At 35.8% G+C, this 23465-nt stretch overlaps 1 protein-coding gene across 1 annotated transcript in view; it reads left to right on the top strand.

Annotated features, from left to right (window-relative positions):
- The window catches only part of LOC123711805 (low-density lipoprotein receptor-related protein 6), a 30694-nt gene extending 8798 nt beyond the window's left edge, over positions 1-21896 (top strand). The window contains exons 11-24 of the mRNA XM_045664609.1: positions 996-1140; positions 2559-2686; positions 3049-3202; positions 3646-3920; positions 4882-5115; positions 6046-6184; positions 6891-7166; positions 8492-8674; positions 11764-11935; positions 15387-15583; positions 16395-16553; positions 18162-18273; positions 19362-19567; positions 19809-21896. Coding sequence (XP_045520565.1) covers positions 996-1140; positions 2559-2686; positions 3049-3202; positions 3646-3920; positions 4882-5115; positions 6046-6184; positions 6891-7166; positions 8492-8674; positions 11764-11935; positions 15387-15583; positions 16395-16553; positions 18162-18273; positions 19362-19567; positions 19809-20052 — 2624 coding nt within the window. The 3' untranslated portion in view covers positions 20053-21896. The remainder of the gene's footprint in view (positions 1-995; positions 1141-2558; positions 2687-3048; positions 3203-3645; positions 3921-4881; positions 5116-6045; positions 6185-6890; positions 7167-8491; positions 8675-11763; positions 11936-15386; positions 15584-16394; positions 16554-18161; positions 18274-19361; positions 19568-19808) is intronic.
- Positions 21897-23465: the final 1569 nt, after the last annotated feature.

The following is a 23465-nucleotide window of genomic DNA, read 5'->3' as shown; positions in this document are numbered from 1 at the left end:
CATTATCATAGTCACTATTAATATTCATAATTTTTTTAAAAACATTTTGAGGATTTTCTTTTTTCTTTTTAAAACACTTTAACATGGGTCACCGTTAGCAAAGTCCACCTGGAATGCAAATAAGTTAGAACACTATACACATATATATTTCATTTGTGTTAGTAATAAGATCTAGGTATATATACTGTGTGAACTGTATTAACAACACTGAAAGGACTATGCGTTTTATGGCGTTATAGAGAGATGTCGTTAAATGGAGAGTAGAAAAACGTATAGATAATTCACGATTAGTCATGTAACAATAGTATACGTGCAAGCAATCCCAGTACGTAAACAAAAGAACGTATTTCTTTGAAAGTTTCTTGCGGACTAGGATACTAAAGCGACATAAGAACATACATAGTTGCGCAGTTTTTACTTATATTAGCAACTTAAAAAGTACATTGTTTCTCAATTGTTGTGATTATTGAGAGTGCGTGTAATACTATGTAGAGGGTCATTGTTTGGAAGGCAAGCTTAACCAACCAAAGCCAATTGAGATCGATTTCGTTGTTGTTGGGATTTACACTATATATATGTGTCGCAGTAAAGTAGTTTCATCAGACAGTTAATTAAATCTCTAGACAGTTAGTTAAATGTCGATGTTCAATCACGTCGCTAGTATTTTGATTTAAATAAAGCAGCGTCGAAAACGTTTAACTATCTGTCTGACCGAAAGCCAGCGTGTTGATTGAAAATGTAAAACAAGACTCCGCCATTAATTTTTCATTTGTTATTGTTATTTCAGTGTGATCGTGTAGAACTGAGAGCTTGGATTTTAATTAACCGTCTAAAGATTCAATTAACTCTCTGATTTAACTACTTAACTGCGACATATATATATTTTAATGTTTTTTTATTATTTAGTATAATCGGTGTAGGTATTATGTCGTTCTATCGCATTAGTAATAACTGTTAAGATAGTAATGATGTGGGAATAAATAATAATTTTCTAGGTTTAGAGTTGGGCAACGATAAGAAAAACTGCATAGAGCCCGAAGCATTCTTGGTCTACAGTCGGAAAAATATTATAGGACGAATTAGTATTGAGAACGATAACAACGATGTTGTACAACCAATCAAGGATTTGAAGGAAGTTAGGTATGTGTTGTATGCTTTTTAATTAAAGATTTAAAATTTAAAACTCTATAATTTAGTTAAAAGGCATAATAATATTTTTTTGTAACTGAATAGGTCTTATACGTAAGAAATACAATTGGACCTCATACCGTTGCGATATAAAATATTTTTCTTCGAACTGAAGTATAATAAAAGTATTTCTATGTTCGAGATACAGGTGTAAAGAAGTTACAATTATTTTTTTTGGACTTTAGAGGGAAATATGTACCAAAACGGTTTATTTATATTTTTATGTATTACATACATACTTACAGAGAACTGTATATTGTATTAACAAATTTATTTGCATACATGGTAGGAATACACGAAAAGGCCTCGGTGCTTATATCAACAAAGATAGTTGATATCTCAATCATTAAAACCGGTGGACATAAATATACGCGTCAAATTGTAAAATATAACGCTTGAGAGAGAGCTCGTCAGTCTGTTTCGATAGAGCTTAAAAAATGGAATATATTACCTACCTTTAGATTCACTCGTTATGAACTGAATACGAAAGCAAGTCATAAAAGAAGGCGTGCCATCGCGTTGATGCGCGCGCGCAACGGAACAGTTAACGGACGTTACATACTTCAACACGCGCGCGTGAACTCGCGTTCGCACAAATATATATACTTTTTCTATGAGCGGCGTGTCAACGCTCGCAGACGCGTGTTTATGTGATTAAAAACGCCGGTCAAAATTTTGCAATCGGAACATATACTTAAGTCGATTGATACAATTCAAATACTCGCTTAAATTAAGTAATAACGTCTAAACCGAATAAATTAAAATATCTATGCCGATATAATAGTTACTTTTACTTACATACTACATTATTTATTGTATTTGGTATAGAAATCTTTCGCATACGTAAACCACGTATGCGTTTGCGCCTCAAACTTAACTATTTTCATATAGGTATACTTATGAACGTCAACAGAAAAGATGTTAAATTGATTACTACTAGGTCGCAAGTTGGGGCGTAGAGGTAGAAGTTAGGGACCTACTTAGTCTGATTGAAATGTTTTGTGAATTATCTTTGAATATAGATAAATTGATAAGGTTTGAAAAAAACCTTTTGGTATAGATACCGGCAAACATCTTTTACAAATATCCTTGCCTGCGCAGAAGCGATTTCTAGGTATCATTGGGGGGGGGAGAGGGGAGGGGGGTGGCGGCGGCGGAAGAGTGACGTGTCGATCGCGTCATCGGTTGACGTTTGTGTCCTGCGCTGTGTATGATGCGCAAACTTTCCCCCACTCCCTTGTTTAATGCTCAAGAAGTTTGCCGGTATCTGTATATAGGAATTGAAAAAGTTTGAAAAATACTTGTATTTAACGAAATTTTTCTTCTTGGCTGTTCTACTAAATGTGAACAAATGATTTTGATTTCCGCAGTGCATTAGCAGTTCACGAGTCAGGGTTCAAGTTATACTGGTCAGACAGCAGGATGAAGACAATTAACCGTTGCTCAATAAATGGCTTTAATATGGAGAAGATACTTGAATGGATGGGTTTGGTTGAAGGTAAAGCTTTTTATATATTAAATAATTCAATGGCGGTACAACCTTATATCGTAACTTCAGATCTTCGTTAATTTTTATTCATAGACAAGTCCTTGACCACTCATGTCGTTGATTTTTGGATTTGAAATCGGCATACGATGTTTTCCTTCACCGTACGAGCGAGTAGTTTTTAATGCACATAGACAGAAAGTCCATTGGTGCACGGCCGGGGATCGAATCTACGACCTCAGGCATGGGTCACACACCCGCTTTTTTATCATAATTGTCGTTAATTGTTAAAATATTTTGGTAATTCGTTAACCAACAGTAAAGGAGTTTTATTTTAAGCATTATATTCTCATTTTAAATTTTCCATATTTTAGGTTTAGCAATAGACTGGTCTGGTCAGAATATATATTGGACGGACACGGCGGCTCAAAGAATTGAAGTGGCAAGACTGGATGGATCCAGCAGAAGGACGCTCATCTGGCAAGGGCTTAAAAAACCTAAAAGCATTGTACTGGATCCAAGAAAAGGGTGAGTATATTGGAGAAATGAATACCTCTGACCACACCCGTGACCATGCAGAATGTAAAGTACGTGAATCTAGCCTATTCATTAAGGGTATTCGGTGTAGCTTTAAATTCATTATTAACGAAATTTACCAATGTAAAACCGTGACCATGCAGATATTAATATTTATGAATGGGCTAGTATTTAAATTGCCAGCGTTGATGTAGCATCTCATGATTTTTATTGACAACATACGCTTATAACTATAAATCTTTTAAATATAATCCTTATTTTAAATCTCACACGATAGTGTGGGACCCGACCCATACCAGAGTCTCTGATCATGAGAATGGGTGAGAAATACCCACTAAAACCGCCCATCTGCTGTCCCTGTAGCATTACTGTCTCACAGAAGTGTGTATTTATATCCTACGAAATATTCTATTTCACATTTTTTTTTTCTATAGTTACATGTACTGGTCAGAACTCGGTTCAAAGACAATAAAACGCGCTGCAATGGACGGATCAGCTGTCAGCGTTCTCATCGAGGGCGTTGGACGCGTACACGCTCTAGCCGTGGACTACGAAAGACGCGCCATCTATTGGGCGGCTTTGGACCCACCGACCATAGAGTATGCGTACCTAAACGGTACCGGAAGAAAAGTACTGGCTGATAATATACCTATGCCCTATGCGCTTGCGTTGTATGGTGATAAAGTTTATTGGGGTGATTGGAATACAGGTCAGTTTTTTAATTTCATCCTTAAGGTCGTACATTCGAACCCTGGCTGTGCTCTCTTTCTGTCTATGAGCACATTTAACATTTGTTCGTACAGTGAAGGATAACATCGTGCGGAAACAGGCATGTTAACCTGGTACCGTAGACATTAAAGGTGAGTGTCAGGTACAGAAGGCTGATCAACTACTTGTCTATTGAAAGAAAACACCTTTTAACCGGATTGAAGCTATGTATTATTAATTATTTTACATAATTTTAATTTTAATTTTTTTTTCCGACGTTTCGCGTGCTTTACAGCGTGCGTCACCCGTCATCGTTTAGTCGATATCAACTCCGGGGAAATGAATGCAGATAACACAACTTTCTTTACTGCTGTGATACTTTTGACATTCAACACCTTTTGTCTTCAGTCACCGTGACCACGCACGCTGCAAAGCACGCGAAACGTCGGAAAAAAAATATGTAAAATAATTAATAATACATAGCTTCAATCCGGTTAAAAAGTGTTTTCTTTCAATGTGTAAAAGCTATGTTAACAAAAGACAATACTACTTGTCTATTGCTCCGCCCATTACTAATTAAGCTGTGCTATACAAACTTTTTGCTGTCAGTGACTTTTATCTTCTACGGATTTCTTCCCTTCGTATTGTTATTCTGTCCATCTTGAGGAGGTAATTTTTGCGTATACTCGCCAAACGCCTGGCAAATGGGTTGTCGAGATTATGTTGAGGTAAAATGGGGGAAAACGCTGCTGACCATTTTCTCCAATTTATGGACCCTTAGACGCCTTCCGCGACACCCAGGAATAGAGATCCAATCCTATCCTTAGACACTTCACGGCCAAGAGACCTCCATAAGATCCATATTATTTTTCAAAATCATAAGTCACGAGTCTTGAGCGCTGTCCGTGTCAAACAGAAAAAATGTTTTGAACTTGAACCTGTCATATTGATTTTATTTCTAGGAATAATCGAATCAGCGATAAAGACTGATGGTTCCGAAAGAAAGACGATTCACACTCAACTGGACTACATATCAGATTTGCGGATTTATCATCGTGCGAAAGATAGTTTGCCGAACCAATGCGGGGTGGACAATGGCGGATGTTCACACCTTTGCTTGCCGCTGCCCTCTAACGACTTCCGGTGTGCATGTCCAGCGCATTTCCGGCTCAATAGAGACAATATTACATGTTCGGGTGAGTTTAACTTGATTAGTAAGGTAATTTATATTATTTACAAATAATTTTCGTGTCAATCTTGCTTACATTTGAGAACTTAAATAAAGCCTGTTATAATTATATTTGGTTATTAAAATAAATTTCGGAATAGTGTTTTGATTTATGTAACTTTTTATAAATAATCCACAGCAATTTTTAAATTAAATTTAGCCAAATTGGATCACACTGTATATACGAAAAAGATTACCTATGTGTTAATGTTCATGTGTGTGGGATGTATAAGTGTATATGTGTTTGAAGTGGTAAAAACCCTTTCGATTTTTAAGAAGATTGAATTTTTTGTTTTGTTCAATACATCTGCTTACAACGGTGATACGAAATTTATTTATTTAGAAATCCTTAACATAACTATAATACAAAATACACTTTTAAATCAAAACGCCATTTAATAGGTTTACAGAATAAACTATAATATATACAGAGAGAATGCGCGTGTTAGTGTGTATTTGCGTGTGTGTGATTTTATTATTATCATTTTCATAATGTAAATAAAGATGTACTCAACTGTCTCCCTTCATCATAGCTTAAACTCAATTTGACTAAAAGAGACAAAAGTGTTACCTACGTTAGGGAGAGTTCAAGTATTACGTCATGCTATTCTGGAGATTTTTGACCCCCCCCCCCAATGAAACGCGCCGTAACGTTTCTGTATCCAATAGTAGAACGTTTCGTGTCCAACCCCAGTGAGTCTTTATACCTAAAACTTGCCATTATGTGGTGTAAAGTACTGGAAAGTGGAAAATTATATTAACAATAAAGCGTAATTCAATCCCCGCCCCGCATCGTAACGTTTTACAGGAGGACCCCCCCCCCCCCCAAAATTCGTTACGTAACACTTGAACGCTCCCTTACACATTTTTATGAATGTCTCGAATTTGATATTTGCAGAACCAGAAGAGTTTCTTCTATTCGCCCAGAAGAATGCAGTTGGTCGAATTTTAATTGCGAATGGTGAATGTAATGACGCCTTCATACCCCTTACTGGATTGAAAAGTGTGAAGGGGGTGGAATATGACCCCGTTGAGAGGTATATAATATTTGTGTATTTAAAATTCATTTCTTGCGCGTTCAAATATGGTGGTTTTTTCTTCTATTTTGTGATTTTTTCACTATCCCGTGCGTTCGATTTGATCGATTGCGGCTTTTTTATTTACGTTATTTGTACTTGTCTCTACGGTGAAGGTTTTTGCCTTTGTTTTTTTTAAAATAGACATGTCAGACAGAAAACGCTGTTTTTTTTTAAACGGGATAAACTCGCATTAGGCTCACCTGATGTTAAGTGAGGATCAATGTCAGAGGGCTCGCGAGTGCGTTGCCGGCCTTTTAAGAATTTTGTTTATAAAAATACATATTATCAAATAAAAACAAAATGCAGCGCTAATATTAGATTGTGAACATTCAGAGTGAAGACTATGTCAAAATCCAATTATCGTGTAATTTCAAGATTTTAGGTCTGGACCTCAGATTTCTGTTACATGTTAATTTGTTTTTTTCTTAGCCAAGTATGAGATCAGCTCTCTTTGCCTGACACACGTGGACTGTCGACTTAATGGCTCTAAGTCATGCTGGTTTCCTTTCGATGCTTTAAGCGTCTGAACTAGTGTTAAATGTGCAAATAGGCATCTATTGGTGCACAGGCGGGGTTCGAACCTACGACCTTGAGATTATAAGAGATTTACAACAAGACAATTTAATAGATGGAGCAATTACTTTTACCACTAAAATTCTTTTAGATACCTATATTGGATGGATGACGAAAGCCATTCCATACGGCGGGTACCCATCACATACTCGACCACGTCAGCGGTCACTGACGCGACAGTTGTAATCACGGGTCTGTCTAGGCCATTCCACATGGTCCTAGATGTCCTGGGTAGAGCGTTATATTGGACCTGCCTAGACACGAACTCTATAAACGCAACGTCCATAGAAAATAATTCATCCACGGGTGTAGTGGTACGCGGAGAGAAAATGATGCCCAGACATTTGGCTTTTCATCAGAACAAAAGGTAAGGACCAAAAATGGTCATTAAATTAAGATCAAACTAATACAATAAATCTTTTCAATTTCTCAGAGATTTTAATAAGTGATTAATTCTTTCCAAGACATATATATACAGTATTTGCAACATTCTTAACACCTACATAGTAATAATAATAATTAAAAATTTAAATTTGAAAGGCCCTGTGGCAAGGTAAGGTTTTTTAATTTCTTGAAGTGAAACTAGATCGGCGTTGGATAAAAAATACCGTCACATTTTTCGGTTACGCGTCACATTTTCCGTTACGCGTCATCATTTTCGTGTCCCTACCACGGTTGATTCCAAGAGATTCGATTCCAGTAATAACAGGAATATATAATAACGATGACAATGATAGTAATAAATCTATAACAATTAATGACATTCTGTAATAATCTTAGTAGTAATAAGGTAAAAGTAATAATTCTTTTTTTTTGTATTCATGTCTATGATAATAATAGCCTTCTGTTAAACTTTATCTAATTTAACTTTATTTAACCAATTTCTGTAAAGTTGCATATAGTAGATCATTTTTCGAAAAATAAGGTCATAAAGAAGTTTCACTACTTACCTGTACTGGTACACGCACACAATTTATTTTATTTTATAGTCTTAATGTGTACTTTTAACTATCTTTTTATCATAAGATGTTAATCTTAATAATAAAATTATGTAACTATTAGTTAGTAAATTTTACATATTCTGCAATGTAAACTTTCTCGAGAATTAAAGCCATTTAGGTGAATTAGTTTGTTATGTAAATTCGTATTTAATCAACATAAATAAATTGAATGTGATTAATACGACACACAAGTTTCGCTTGGTATAGTTTAGTCTTCATTGTTATTTTTTTTATTTAAAACAAATGAAAGTCGAACTTCTTTCTACGTGAGACTCGCAAACCCGAAGTCCCGTAGGTTCGATCCCCGGTTATGCACCAATGAACTTTCTGTATATGTGCGCATCTAACATTCGATCAAAAGTCGAAGGAAAACTTTGTGAGAAAACCGGCTGGCCTTAGACCCAAAAAGTCGACGGCGTATGTCAGGGAGTGCTACCTACTTGCCTATTACGACTGTAAATCATGAAACATATACAGAAATCTGAGGTCCAGACCTAAATACGCTGTTGCTTTATTATTTGTTCTATTAAATACATTCAAAAGTAGTGGTTAGTTGATGCTGAATACTCAATTTTTATATCTTACTAGATGAACCGGTGAACTTCGTATCACCTATATAAATGGATTGAATTGAACTCTGAACTTCCTTTAACATTGGACAGTTAATATTTAATTATGATATTGCTTTAAGGATACTTATTTGGAGTGACGCGGGTTTGGGTGCGATTATACGCTCGAGCGTAGACGGTACGTCCCAAATTGAGCTCGCTCGCGTAACCAACGTCACCGCTTTAGCCCTGGACGAAACAACGGGCACCGTGTATTGGGCTGTTGCTAGACAAATACACGCCGTGGATCTCGATACTTCTAACAGGTAAAATTAACTATATTTTTTATTATATATATATAATCTTAATATATATAAATCTCCTGTCACGATTTTTGTCCGCGATGGACTCCTAAACTACTCAACCGATTTTAAATTAAATTGGCATACCGTGAGCAGTCTGGTCCAACTTAAGAGATAGGATAGCTTAGATCTTTAATTATAGTCGCAATTTTATTTTATTCCAAATTATTTGTCTATAATTAATCGACAGTCACAATTATCTGTTAACTCCAAAAGATGCTAACAGATGTCGATAATTTTCGACTGGATTGAGTGAGTAATCAATAGACGGCACAGCTATGGTAAACCGACAAACGTGTCATGTAAGCTACAATTCCATATCATGATTACCACGTGTTATTGAGGCTAGAGTATAAATTAAATTTATTATGTAGTAAACGAAATACCGTGAAATTCAATTATTTCTACTTTTTTCATTTTTGGTGTCAGCATAGCCAACCACGTGTTACTTAGACCGAAGTGTAAATCAAATTCAAATTATAGTGACGATAATACAGTAAAGTTATTCTTTCGTGTCACGGTATTAAGGCTAACTAAAACCACATTAAGGGGAAACGAAGTTCGCGGGGGCAGCTAGTCATAATATAAAAATAACTAATAACTACACTCCGGGCTATCGCTTGCAACTATATAAACGCAAATTACACATGGAGTACCGTTCTCACCACTGGACCGGATCTCCCCAGCTCCTTCCACTAGCTTCCTTCAAAGCAGAGCAGTTTGAAGCGTCGACGACTAATTCCCTTGCGAGCAGCTAGAGTCCTTGGCGTTTCGGAGAGATGTGGGGTCTGTCTGCTTCTTCTACCGCATTTACCATGAAGACTGTTCAGAGGAGTTGTTCGGATTAATATAGGCATCTTAGTTTCATCATCGGACGTCGAGGCAGAATACAAAATACCACCAGTGCGCACCATCTCCATGTGGAACCAGCTGATCACTAAAGTATTTCCGAACCAATTCGACTAAGGTTCCTTTATGAAAAGATCGTAACGTTTCTTAAAAGGTCGGCAACGTAAAAAACGAGGGTAAATGTTAAATTGAACTAAGTGTCTAGAAAGATTATAATGAAACAAATATTTCGGACTTGAATATTTGCTGGACTTGCTTTTGTTACGGAAGGGAATATCAAATCATAATTTATTTTATCATACCGTAACCTTTCATATTGTATAGTTCCCAAATCAAGGGAAACGCGGGTGACAACTAGTAAGAAACTCAGAAGTAACAAAAAACTCAGTACTAGCAAGAAACTCGGATCTAGCAAAAAACTCAGAACTAGCAAGAAAGTCAGAACTAGTAAGAAACTCAGAACTAGCAAGAAACTCAGATCTAGCAAGAAACTCTGAACTAGCAAGAAAGTCAGAACTAGCAAGAAACTAAGAACTAGCAAGAAACCCAGAACTAGCAAGAAAGTCAGAACTAGCAAGAAACGCAGATCTAGCAATAAAGTCAGAACTAGCAAGAAAGTCAGAACTAGCAAGAAAGTCAGAACTAGCAAGAAAGCCAGAACTAGCAAGAAAGTCAGAACTAGCAAGAAACTAAGAACTAGCAAGAAAGTCAGAACTAGCAAGAAAGTCAGAACTAGCAAGAAAGCCAGAACTAGCAAGAAAGTCAGAACTAGCAAGAAACTAAGAACTAGCAAGAAAGCCAGAACTAGCAAGAAAGTCAGAACTAGCAAGAAACGCAGATCTAGCAATAAAGTCAGAACTAGCAAGAAACTAAGAACTAGCAAGAAAGCCAGAACTAGCAAGAAACTCAGAACTAGCAAGAAACTCAGAACTAGCAAGAAACGCAGATCTAGCAATAAAGTCAGAACTAGCAAGAAAGTCAGATCTAGCAAGAAAGTCAGATCTAGCAAGAAAGTCAGAACTAGCAAGAAAGTCAGAACTAGCAAGAAACTCAGAACTAGCAAGAAACTCAGAACTAGCAAGAAACTCAGAACTAGCAAGAAACTCAGAACTAGCAAGAAACTCAGAACTAGCAAGAAACTCAGAACTAGCAAGAAACTCAGAACTAGCAAGAAACTCAGAACTAGCAAGAAACTCAGAACTAGCAAGAAACTCAGAACTAGCAAGAAAGCCAGAACTAGCAAGAAAGTCAGAACTAGCAAGAAACGCAGATCTAGCAATAAAGTCAGAACTAGCAAGAAACTAAGAACTAGCAAGAAAGCCAGAACTAGCAAGAAACTCAGAACTAGCAAGAAACTCAGAACTAGCAAGAAACGCAGATCTAGCAATAAAGTCAGAACTAGCAAGAAAGTCAGATCTAGCAAGAAAGTCAGATCTAGCAAGAAAGTCAGAACTAGCAAGAAACTCAGAACTAGCAAGAAACTCAGAACTAGCAAGAAACTCAGAACTAGCAAGAAACTCAGAACTAGCAAGAAACTCAGAACTAGCAAGAAACTCAGAACTAGCAAGAAACTCAGAACTAGCAAGAAACTCAGAACTAGCAAGAAACTCAGAACTAGCAAGAAACTCAGAACTAGCAAGAAACTCAGAACTAGCAAGAAACTCAGAACTAGCAAGAAACTCAGAACTAGCAAGAAACTCAGAACTAGCAAGAAACGCAGATCTAGCAATAAAGTCAGAACTAGCAAGAAAGTCAGATCTAGCAAGAAAGTCAGATCTAGCAAGAAAGTCAGAACTAGCAAGAAAGTCAGAACTAGCAAGAAACTCAGAACTAGCAAGAAACTCAGAACTAGCAAGAAACTCAGAACTAGCAAGAAACTCAGAACTAGCAAGAAACTCAGAACTAGCAAGAAACTCAGAACTAGCAAGAAACTCAGAACTAGCAAGAAACTCAGAACTAGCAAGAAACTCAGAACTAGCAAGAAACTCAGAACTAGCAAGAAACTCAGAACTAGCAAGAAGACTTTTTATTCGTCAAGTTTTTGTAAGCCATACAAATTCGCCATTCCGCTCTGCTTCACTTGACATATTGAAACGAAATTTCATACAAAGTAACGAACGCTTAGCGTCAGAACAAAACACGTATTATGTGTTCACACACATTGTTATGTGTGCCACAACATGATATATATATTTTTATTTCAGACGTATAGTATGGCAAGGTGGCTGGGTAGGGTCTCTAGCGGCGTACAGTGGGTCGCTGTACTTGGGAGGAGGCGAACGACCCTTAATGCGAGTTCCCTTACATCGGCGGGACGCGCCAGCTTCGCCTGTACAGCATATTTCTAAGATGCTGGCTTCGAAGACTGTTCACAGGGTAGGTCTATATGGATGTTGATTCTTTTCATCCCTTTTTAAATAATGTGCCAACTACACAGTCATAGTTTAGTCAGCTGAGAGTTTTGTACGCCGGCTTTTTCTCTCGGCCTGCACCGAGTCGTCTTTGCCGATGAGTTGGGATGTCTAACGATACAAGTTTAGTGATGTGTTATAAGTGATATCTTATATTGGATAATAAACATACTGTCAAAATATCGTTTTTCGTATAAACCGATTACCGAAACGATGAGGTTGTTATTAAATACCTAATATAATAGAATTCAGCCGGGACCTTTTAATTGACGATTTTGGTCAATATAACCGATATGTTGTTCTAAGCGATGGCGTCGTAAATGGTTTTGACTGCATTTTATTTATTTTTATTCTATTAATATTGCTTCAGTGGTTTTTGTGATATCATAAATAATTTTAATAGATTTTAAAATGTTTATTTATTTAAAGAAAACACTTTTTTACCGGATTCAGTTTATGTATTATTATAAACTCATAATTATTTTACATAATTTTAATTTTCCAACGTTTCGCGTGCTTTACAGCGTGTGTGGTCACGGTGATAATAATACATAACTTCAATCCGTTGAAAAAGTGTTTTTTTTTTAAATGTGTAAAAGTTATTTTAATAAAAGACAATACTAAGTTTCTCTATTATTAACTTTATTTTTTATACTTATACTAATAACATCTAAATCTGATCTTTTATTAAGTTAAGTTTCAGTTAACTTAGCGCTAAGTTTAAGATAAAGATTGGATTCCGGAGAATGCTTCATGGAACTATACAACCTAATTTTCTTATACCCTTTCAAACAACATGCATGCATGACATTCCTCTGCAGAATCGTCGTTTCTTGTAAAAATAGAGTGGAACTCCTTGCACCAATTGATTCTAGACATTTTCATTTAAGCTTCAGTTAAATAAACATCGCCTGGACAGGCGTGTCCTCCAATAGGTAGTATCTCACTTAACATCAGTTGACATTGTGGTCAAACATCTATCCCGTTCTGATTTAAAAAAAAAACATACAAGATTCATAATAATATTTTTTTTCTTATTATCCTAGCTTCCTTTAATACCGTTTATCGGAACCCCTTCTCCAGGTTTTTCCAAACATCTCGCTCATGCTAACTCTTCTATTCAGCTTTTTAGGGGGGGTGGGGGTGGCTTTTCTCACTCTCCTTGCTCCTTTCCATCAGTCATACTTAGCCCTCGATTCTGAAAGACTTAGGTATAAAGGTCCGTGTGGCGGCTATATCTTTATACATACTTAATTACCTATTAATATATAATAGTGGACTGTAAATATTTAATTTATGATTGCTCAATATTTGGAATAATTGACAGAGAAAGAAAGAAAGGAATCGGCACGGTACCTTCAACCTCGTGGCTGGATTCCTTCTTTAAGCTAATTAGTTTATTAATTTTTATTAACCTTTAATAATTAATATATAATAGTGGACTGTAAATATTTAATTTATGATTGCTCAATATTTGGAATAATTGACAGAGAAAGAAAGAAAGGAATCGGCACGGTACCTTCAACCTCGTGGCTGGATTCCTTCTTTAAGCTAATTAGTTTATTAATTTTTATTAACCTTTAATAATTAATATATAATAGTGGACTGTAAATATTTAATTTATGATTGCTCAATATTTGGAATAATTGACAGAGAAAGAAAGAAAGGAATCGGCACGGTACCTTCAACCTCGTGGCTGGATTCCTTCTTTAAGCTAATTAGTTTATTAATTTTTATTAACCTTTAATAATTAATATATAATAGTGGACTGTAAATATTTAATTTATGATTGCTCAATATTTGGAATAATTGACAGAGAAAGAAAGAAAGGAATCGGCACGGTACCTTCAACCTCGTGGCTGGATTCCTTCTTTAAGCTAATTAGTTTATTAATTTTTATTAACCTTTAATAATTAATATATAATAGTGGACTGTAAATATTTAATTTATGATTGCTCAATATTTGGAATAATTGACAGAGAAAGAAAGAAAGGAATCGGCACGGTACCTTCAACCTCGTGGCTGGATTCCTTCTTTAAGCTAATTAGTTTATTAATTTTTATTAACCTTTAATAATTAATATATATTAGTGGACTGTAAATATTTAATTTATGATTGCTCAATATTTGGAATAATTGACAGAGAAAGAAAGAAAGGAATCGGCACGGTACCTTCAACCTAGTGGCTGGATTCCTTCTTTAAGCTAATTAGTTTATTAATTTTTATTAACCTTTAATAATTAATATATAATAGTGGACTGTAAATATTTAATTTATGATTGCTCAATATTTGGAATAATTGACAGAGAAAGAAAGAAAGGAATCGGCACGGTACCTTCAACCTCGTGGCTGGATTCCTTCTTTAAGCTAATTAGTTTATTAATTTTTATTAACCTTTAATAATTAATATATAATAGTGGACTGTAAATATTTAATTTATGATTGCTCAATATTTGGAATAATTGACAGAGAAAGAAAGAAAGGAATCGGCACGGTACCTTCAACCTCGTGGCTGGATTCCTTCTTTAAGCTAATTAGTTTATTAATTTTTATTAACCTTTAATAATTAATATATAATAGTGGACTGTAAATATTTAACTTATGATTGCTCAATATTTGGAATAATTGACAGAGAAAGAAAGAAAGGAATCGGCACGGTACCTTCAACCTCGTGGCTGGATTCCTTCTTTAAGCTAATTAGTTTATTAATTTTTATTAACCTTTAATAATTAATATATATTAGTGGACTGTAAATATTTAATTTATGATTGCTCAATATTTGGAATAATTGACAGAGAAAGAAAGAAAGGAATCGGCACGGTACCTTCAACCTCGTGGCTGGATTCCTTCTTTAAGCTAATTAGTTTATTAATTTTTATTAACCTTTAATAATTAATATATAATAGTGGACTGTAAATATTTAATTTATGATTGCTCAATATTACCTTCAACCTCGTGGCTGGACTCCTTCTTTAAGCTAATTAGTTTAACACTTCACAGAGGTAGTACAGCACTATATATAATTGTTAATAACAAACAGCAAATTTAAAAGTTTTAAAGAAAGCGGTGCGAGCGAAAAAATCAAATCGCGGTACGTCAAAATTACAACTACTGGCTGCTTAATCCTTTTTTCTTAAATGTAGAGTAGAGGCTTCATTGCGCGCGCCACCTACAGCCCGTTCCGGAACTAGTGCCTCTATAGGATGGGAGTTATTATAGGTGTGATGAGATATGCGTCTAGGGAAATTTGGATGGATATATTGAGCAAACATTAATATAAATGCGAATTCGGCGCAACCACCGTGGTCTCTGCCTACCCCAACGTGAAAAGGGCGTGATAGAATAAATAAATAAAAACCATTATAAATGACTTTTCGTTTTTATTTAACTTAAATCCTAACCTTAATGTAATTTCAGGTCGTTCGTGACCACCCCTGTTTCGGTGGTGGGTCTTGCGGTTCCGCCCCTGGGTCGTGTGGCGCTGGTGGCGTTTGTGGGTGTGGCCTTCATTGCGCTCATCCGCCGAAGGCATCCTGCGCCAAGGGACACTTTTTATGCGGCCAGGGTGATATCACCGAAGATACAAACGCACCGTGTATTCCTATGTTCTGGAAGTGAGTCTTACTCCACCTAATTTAATCTGTCCCTGAAGGCAGTTGTTGCCGCGCACCACCGCTATGTGGAACCAGCTGCCACCTGAAGTATTTCCGAACCAATTCGACTTAGGGCCCCCAATGAAAGGAGCGTTCCATTTCTTAAAGGGCAGGCAACACACCAGCGAGCACTCTGGCAATGTTTACTTAAACCAAAAAGACTCCTTTTTTTCGAAACCCAAGGACTGGTTAGATCGGGAATAGTCCTTTTTAAACGACTTTCAAAAATAGTATTTTCAGACCGACATTTCAGTTACATAACAATTACGTAAGTGTATGTTTGTCCATAAATTCCTCGGTACTAAATGTATAATGTAGGTAACTACTACCTTTACCTAACTCGTAATTTTTCCAGGCATATGGAGTCGGTTTAATATTTTTTGAGCCTAGTAGCCTAGACTTAAGCTTGCAACTCTCTTGCCTGAGGTCGTAGGCTCGATCCCGGACTGTGCGCGTGCGCGCATCTTACATTCGTTCGAACGGTGAAGATTCACACACATCGTGTGTCTGTCGCTGAGACTTAATTTTAACTTTAGCCTCTTAGATTGACAAATGATCATAATACAGTAATCTGAGGAACCTAAAAAGGTTGCAGCGCTTTAGTTTTTTTTTATTATTTTTTATTATTACTTTTAGTGTATTTTAAAGCTTTTAGATGAAATTTTATTTAAAACATTGCAAACACATATATGAATTGAAAGGATGTTAGTGAATATGTCACGTGGAAAATCGTAGTAAATGTAAAGATTTATTTAATTTTAATTCGACACAGATGCGACGGTCAACCGGATTGCCCGGATGGCTCGGACGAGCGTTCGTGTGACGCGTGCGCAGGTGGCGTTAGATGCGCGGACGGGTCTTGCGGGCCATCGCTGGGGGCCTGCCCCACGGGTGCCTTCTGTCAAGCCATGCCGCTGCCCGATGCTTTCCGGTATTTTTTAAATAATTTATTTGTGTGGATGTGTAAATTAATATTCTAAGGAATTCGTTTGTTTTGTTTACTAACTGGGAATGCTTACACGTGTAGACTATTGTTGACCATGACTATTTAGTAGGAGTCATGAATTATCTATACGTTTTTCTTCTCTCCATTTAACGACATCTCTCTATAACGCCATAAACAGTCCATTCAGTGTCGTTATATAGAGTACACTGTATTTAACCACGTTCCCAGAGGTTAAAGGACACTACCGTATAATGCTTTCATGGGATGATGTTCAGATTTTGTAGATGGCTTTTTAAAATTAATACATAATATGGAAAACTTTTAAGGCAAATAAAGGGTTATTTAGGGTAAAGGCTACCACTGACGATACGTCCATTTAGTAGACTTCCTTTTGGATGCACTCCAAATGGAAATTTATCGAGATACGGTATCATTCACAATACTTCCATTTGGATGCATGGCGTCACTTCGAACTTTGCAATCGTACGGAACGGAAATAAATAATACTATGCATAACAATACTTTACTGGTAGTTGTGTGTATTTTATTAAAAAGACAAAAAAAAAAAACTATTTACACAATTTCTTAAAGTGGTAATCATTTTTTTAACCGTATCTATGTTGGCTTCTGGATCCTTTGTTTTAAACAATTCCAACAAAGCATTCATCGCTGCATTTCTCATTTCTCTGTTGTGATAATCAGGATGTTTTACTAGCCATAAACATGGATATGATTTATATTTTTCTATTACTTGCAACACAAAGTCACGCGCGGACAAAGACATAATAAAAAATTTTTATAAAGCTTGACAAGTAAACCATAAATCACCATCGACATCAAAACATAAACTGAAACAATAACCTCAAAAAAATGGACGCCGTTTCGCCCATTCACGGACAATTCGGACTGCTTCCATATGGCGTGGTGCACGTTTCTGACATTGACGGACCGCCGCGGATGACGTCCATTTGGCCTGGACGCATGGATTTCAATCCGTTTGGAAATCCAGAGCTGCCTGACGTCCATCCAAATGGAATATTTTTTTACCATTCATGGGACGATTTTGGACGACGACTACTCCATTCGGATTAATAGACGTATCGTCAGTGGTAGCCTTAAGATCAGTCATAACTAACATCATTCATCATTATCGTGATTTATGTGTCTTTTTATTTTCTATTTTTTGTTTTTTTTTTTGTTCCTGTTTAGTTTTCATCTTAATAACATGTATTTTTATTTATTCTATTATCATATCTAATTTAATACATTTTTATATTTTTTCTTTACTCACAGTGGTTGCCTGGATGAGATCGCTCGAAAGCGATAAGTCCACCAGTTGCCCTCCTTTTGATTTAATTATGATTAATTTTTTATTTTCTGTAGTGTAACGAAGTGTTAATGAAATAAATAAATAAACTAACACTAAGTATGACTCCCGTATGTCAAACATTTTGACACATTGTAGTCAAAGTTCGCGCTAATGGGCAACCTTAAAAGACTTAACTGTGTATTTTTTTTATTTTTTGTTAAAAAATAACCCTGGAATACAAGCCCTTTTAAGCTACACAGATTAAAAATAATAATATTATATAGATGTGACGATCGTCTATGCCTGTCTTCGAGTCTGCTCTGCGATGGGCATGCGCATTGTGAGGACGGATCAGATGAAGCACCATCTGCGTGTGGATATGCACAAAAGGATACTGTAAGTTTACATTGATTTATTTCTATACAAATTTTGTAGGTGTTAACTTTTTGATATAGGTATGTATTCATTAATCTAATATTTTTTTACGTATAACGCGTAAGTAACGCTTGGTTGTCGTTAATTTCCAATAACCTCCATGAAGCATTTCTTAAATTTCCTATAGATATTTTACTAACAGATACTTTTCTATAATCGTATTAAGGCCTCTGTTAAGCTTTCGAAACCTCGAGTTATGTTAATAATTTCGCATTAATATTCTTAAATAAGTAAAAAATTAAATTTGTTTATGTCGCACATGTCAATACTAATATAACATTGAATTTACCATGTTTTATTCGTGAGAGGATTAGGATGATGTTTTTCACGTTTTCCTAGACTCCAAAATCAAGTAGAGAAAATATCAGGCATTTTCAGGATTTGAAAAAATTTCAACGGCCTACGTAAACGGTGACCTATCGAGATCGCGTTTATTTATTTATTCATTTGGGAAACAAACAGATACATCTCTAAAAGTAGAAGTCAGAAAAGAAATATAAACATAAGAATTAAAGCATTGGATATATCCACAAAAAGTTTCACTGATAAAAAAAAAGGATATAAATCAAAACAAAACGTGACATGACAGCAGAACAAAATATTTAAGTAGACAATACAAAGTTTATAGATCGGTAGAACGACAGTTATACTAGTAGCCAAAATAAGAAGAAAGATACAAGGTTTACTACTCGAATAGTTGTTTTAACCTATTCTTAAATGAAGCAGTAGAGGAGTGCGAAAAAAGATCGATATTAGTAGTAGAATCAAGAGTAGAACACATCCTGTGAAGAGGCTCACGGAACCCAATGTTGGTTCTGGGAGTCGGAAGGTTAAAGGTTCTGTGCGAGCGTAGAGATCTGGCAGGAATATTGAATCTTATGAGTTCAAGAAGATTTGAACAAGTTAATTCATATACGCATATTATACTATATGATATTTTTCTATTTTTTTTTGTCGATTTTAGGTCTAAAACTAGTTAACGTATTCAATCTAGCAACATATGTTTGAATATATGTGAATTGGTATAATTATATGTATTAACTTTTCAGGTGATAAGCGCATCAGGCCGTCAACGGCACTCCGTAGTCGTATGGTGTGCGGTGGGCGGGGCCTGTGCAGCGCTCGTGATTGCGGCGGCCGCAGTGCGACGTTGCCGGTCCGCGCCACCGCGACGCTTACCCGTGCCTGTCACACCGCTGGTGTACACGAAACCACCAGACTATGGAAGGAATAGGGTGTCGTTGCCATCTTCTGAGTGAGTATTTTATGGAGATTTGGCAAAATGAAAGCCTCTCGGTTACTGTTGGAAACAAAATTTCATTACTGAGTTAGTAAATTATCAAAACGGTTAAAGGTTTATTTTCTAAATATACAAAAGGTTTTTTCTTATATCTACAATGCCTTAAATTGTTGATTTGCGTCAAAAAATGTCCATATCAGGAACTTAAATAAAATGTCGGTTTTTGTATTGACATGTTTCTATTAAAATATTACAGTAATATGGACAGCGGGACCGGTTCAGCATCAGCGTCGGACAGCCTCTGTGGACGGTACCCGCGTCCCACCGCCAACCCACCTCCCAGTCCGGCCACGGCCAGTGGAAGGCGGAGGCCCTACCGCCATTATCGGGCTTCCAACCGCCCCCCGCCTCCGACCCCCGCCTCCACTGACGCCTGTGAGTCCGAACCGGAACCCGCCGCTAGGGCCCCACCACCTTCGCCTGCACCACTGCTCTACTGATATGGAAGGTTCATGGTCTAATAGAGTTGGTTAAAAGGATGATTATGTCATGTGAATTAAGACCGTATTGCATTGTGTTAGGGTTGAATTTAACATTCATTATACAGCAATCCCCCCCTATAACGCGGTAGACCCGGACTGCGTTATACGAAATCGCGTTGTAGGAGTATTCTCGGAAAACCTTTTTTTAACCATGCAAAACCACACGAATTTAATAAAGTTTTTTAGTTGAATTTTATAACAACACAATTGAAACAGGTTAAAAAATGGTTACTACAGAGATATAACTTGAGAAATCTACGCGTTATAGGGGAAATTACCGCGTTTTGTGGGGGACGGAAATCGCGTTATAGGGGTACTAAAACTGTATTGTATCGAAAAAGCCACGAACAATTTTAGATAGTTAAACACAATCCGTTTTCTAAACGAATCGTTGAACACCATAAAAATAAATATAGAAACTAGAATACGGTGAAAATAGTATTGAAACTATAGACAGCTACTGTGACAGCTTATATATAAGGATATAAATGTCTAAATACTCAACAGTCAAAACATTTATTTCTGACCTTTGGATATTTGGACTTTTTTAAAGTAAGCAAAAATGTTAGATAGAAGAATCTAGAAATAATTTTAATTAAAATAATGAAAACGTGAATTCCGTAGTTAAGTTGAACTCGGGGGCCCTATCGTGCGCTTAATGCATGCTTAATTGTGGCTTGACAATTCATTCATGCTGCTATTGGTACAGATATAATAATATTATAAATTAAATAATAGACTAGAGTCAAAGGACTGTGGCCCGAATTTCATTCACTTGACATTGACTTGCTTTCGTTACTACGAAGTAGCAGTGTAGTGTTCTGTGGTAATAATGTCAAGTGTCGCGTTGACATCACTATAGGCCCCTGATTTTATATTGTATTGTGACAACCATAGACATACAGATGTGACAGACAATTAACTACCATAGAGAAAATATCGAACACCTTTCATATACTTTGAGGTTTTATAACAACTCATTCGCTTTCCCTTTCAAAAGGTTTTGCCTCAGAATAGTTTTGACATTGTCGATTGTGTGTCACATCTATATGTTTACGGTGTTTATAAAAAAATCTAACAAACTTTACACTCTATCAAATTTAAGCAAAGCAAGGTTGTATCCCATTACAGATTAAGAAGTATGATTCTAAATATTCTATGGTGCTCTATAATGTTTGTGCCTCATTAGGTTAATATGTAAATATGTGTAAATATTTAGATAAACAATTAAGAGCTTCCTATATATATTAGGTTGCCGTTTTCAATTGGAAAGTATTATTTTACGTTGGGTTTCACTAGGCCAAATTAAAGTATATTATTGAATAAAAAATTGAATCAATAAAGTAATGTTTATTATCGAGATTTATTAGATTTTGTATTAACATTGATTTGTTCCTAGTCAGAAGCCTGTAATAGTTATTTGCACATAATTATGATTGACGCACCCTGTACATACAGAAGTTCATTGACAGTTTCGTAAATATTGTTACAATTTTGTGTCTGTATGCCGAAATATTTTGATTATATCATAGTGGAATATCCTTGCAAAATCACCTGTGACCTTTTGGAATTTGTATGATTATATTTTATACAACAAAAAATTATGGTTATTGTATTATTTTTTCTTATATATATTTGATAAGAGCATAAATACAGCCCTCGTTTATATTATAGATAAAATATTTCGGTATGGTTACCCAAATGATACACTTGCATATTTGTGTATCTAAATAATCTAAATAAAAATATTATATAAATGAAGGAATTGGAAAGTCAATTATAATGTAGATATTTATTACGTATCGGACATTTTTATTCTTTTTTTGATAGATTTATCGAACTGTCTGAACTTTTTGAATTTAGAATAAACTTTTTTTTATTTTTTATAAGGTTTCTTTTTTAGTTACCTGCCAGTGTAGCTAAACTAGTGCATTGTGATAAATTAACAATTGCCATTAATTGCATTTACTATGGAAATTTTAGTCTTATTTTTTGTCTTATGTATTAAAATGACTGACTTAATTTTATCTAATAAATTTGTACCTGTTATTTGTTTTATTTAATTCACCACTTATATTTAGTAATAAAAATAACACACAAATTTCAGGTTTTCTTTGAAATCTATACAAACCAGTAATGACGAAAAGCGTTTCTTTGTATGCCTTGTTGGTATTGCATTTGAACATAGGCCAAGTGGTGACACGGCTCACGTGCTTCTAAATATTAGCAACTGAAGTGCAATACCCCAACAGCTCACAAGAATAATATTATGTATGTGTAGGTAGTATTTAAGATTTTTTTTTATGAATAAATCAGATTTGAATAGTGCTCTATCGCGTGGCGAAGCCTCCTGGCCTTTTAATTGTCATGGTGAGCCTGCCATAGCCTGCAATAGCTACGCGATCATCCCACCACCGTAGGGCTCCATCTTTGACCCGTAGGGCTCCGCCTGTTACCTTATGTCTCTTGGTGCAGACATCCCGTACTTATTTTTATATTCACTATTTATGTGTTGGGGTACATCTGTAGGGCTTAGGGATCCGAAGAGTTCTTAGGTACTTACGCCCTTTTGTTAAAGTCGAATTGGTTCGGAAATATTTCAGTGGGCAGCTTGTTTCACATAATGGTGGTGCGCGGCAAAACTGCCATTATAAGTAGGCGATGAGGCTCAATCAAGAAATGTGTTATAGATAAAAAAATGAAAGTAGCGCACATTAACTAGTATAATAAATATCCATAATACAAAGTGCTCCAAATAGCATGTTTGCACTTACCATAAATAACAATTACCTGTAATTCAATGTAGCGGTCGTTAGGCTAATTTATTTCTCGAAATACTAGACTACGCTTAAGTGAAGTATTTTGATATATAGGGCTGTGTCCACAATTTGTAAAATCATTATGGGAACGTTACCCCAATTTAAGGCGCATAACATTGGATTTTCATTACGGTCTATAATTCTTATGGAATAACACACACATTCAGAACAAATATTACCTACTATTGCCCAGTTCAAAAGGCGATAAGTTCCTTGTAATAGATTGCCTTAATCGGTTCAGAATCATCGGAAATCCCTAGAAACTCACATTGCTTGAAGTAAGCAATAGTTTAATATCTAAGATTTTTGATGAAGTTTTGAAGCTATTTACCTTTGAGCTTCAACCTTTCTCTTCTTTATACAATAATTATTTAAATGTAAGGAGTTTCATAGTAATAGGGCAGACTCTGTTTGTTATTTATAGTCGAGTAGGCGATCCGCCTGATCCTATCAAGCTTTTTGAATCGACATTTGCCCCCAAAAAATGAAATAAATGTTAAAGCCGCACGAACGGATCTATGACCTCAAAACCATTGAACCATATGGATAACT

This window comes from Pieris brassicae, chromosome 7 (assembly GCF_905147105.1).
Source record: "Pieris brassicae chromosome 7, ilPieBrab1.1, whole genome shotgun sequence".
Taxonomy (NCBI): Eukaryota; Metazoa; Arthropoda; class Insecta; order Lepidoptera; family Pieridae; genus Pieris; species Pieris brassicae.
This window is presented reverse-complemented; position numbering and strand designations above follow the sequence as displayed.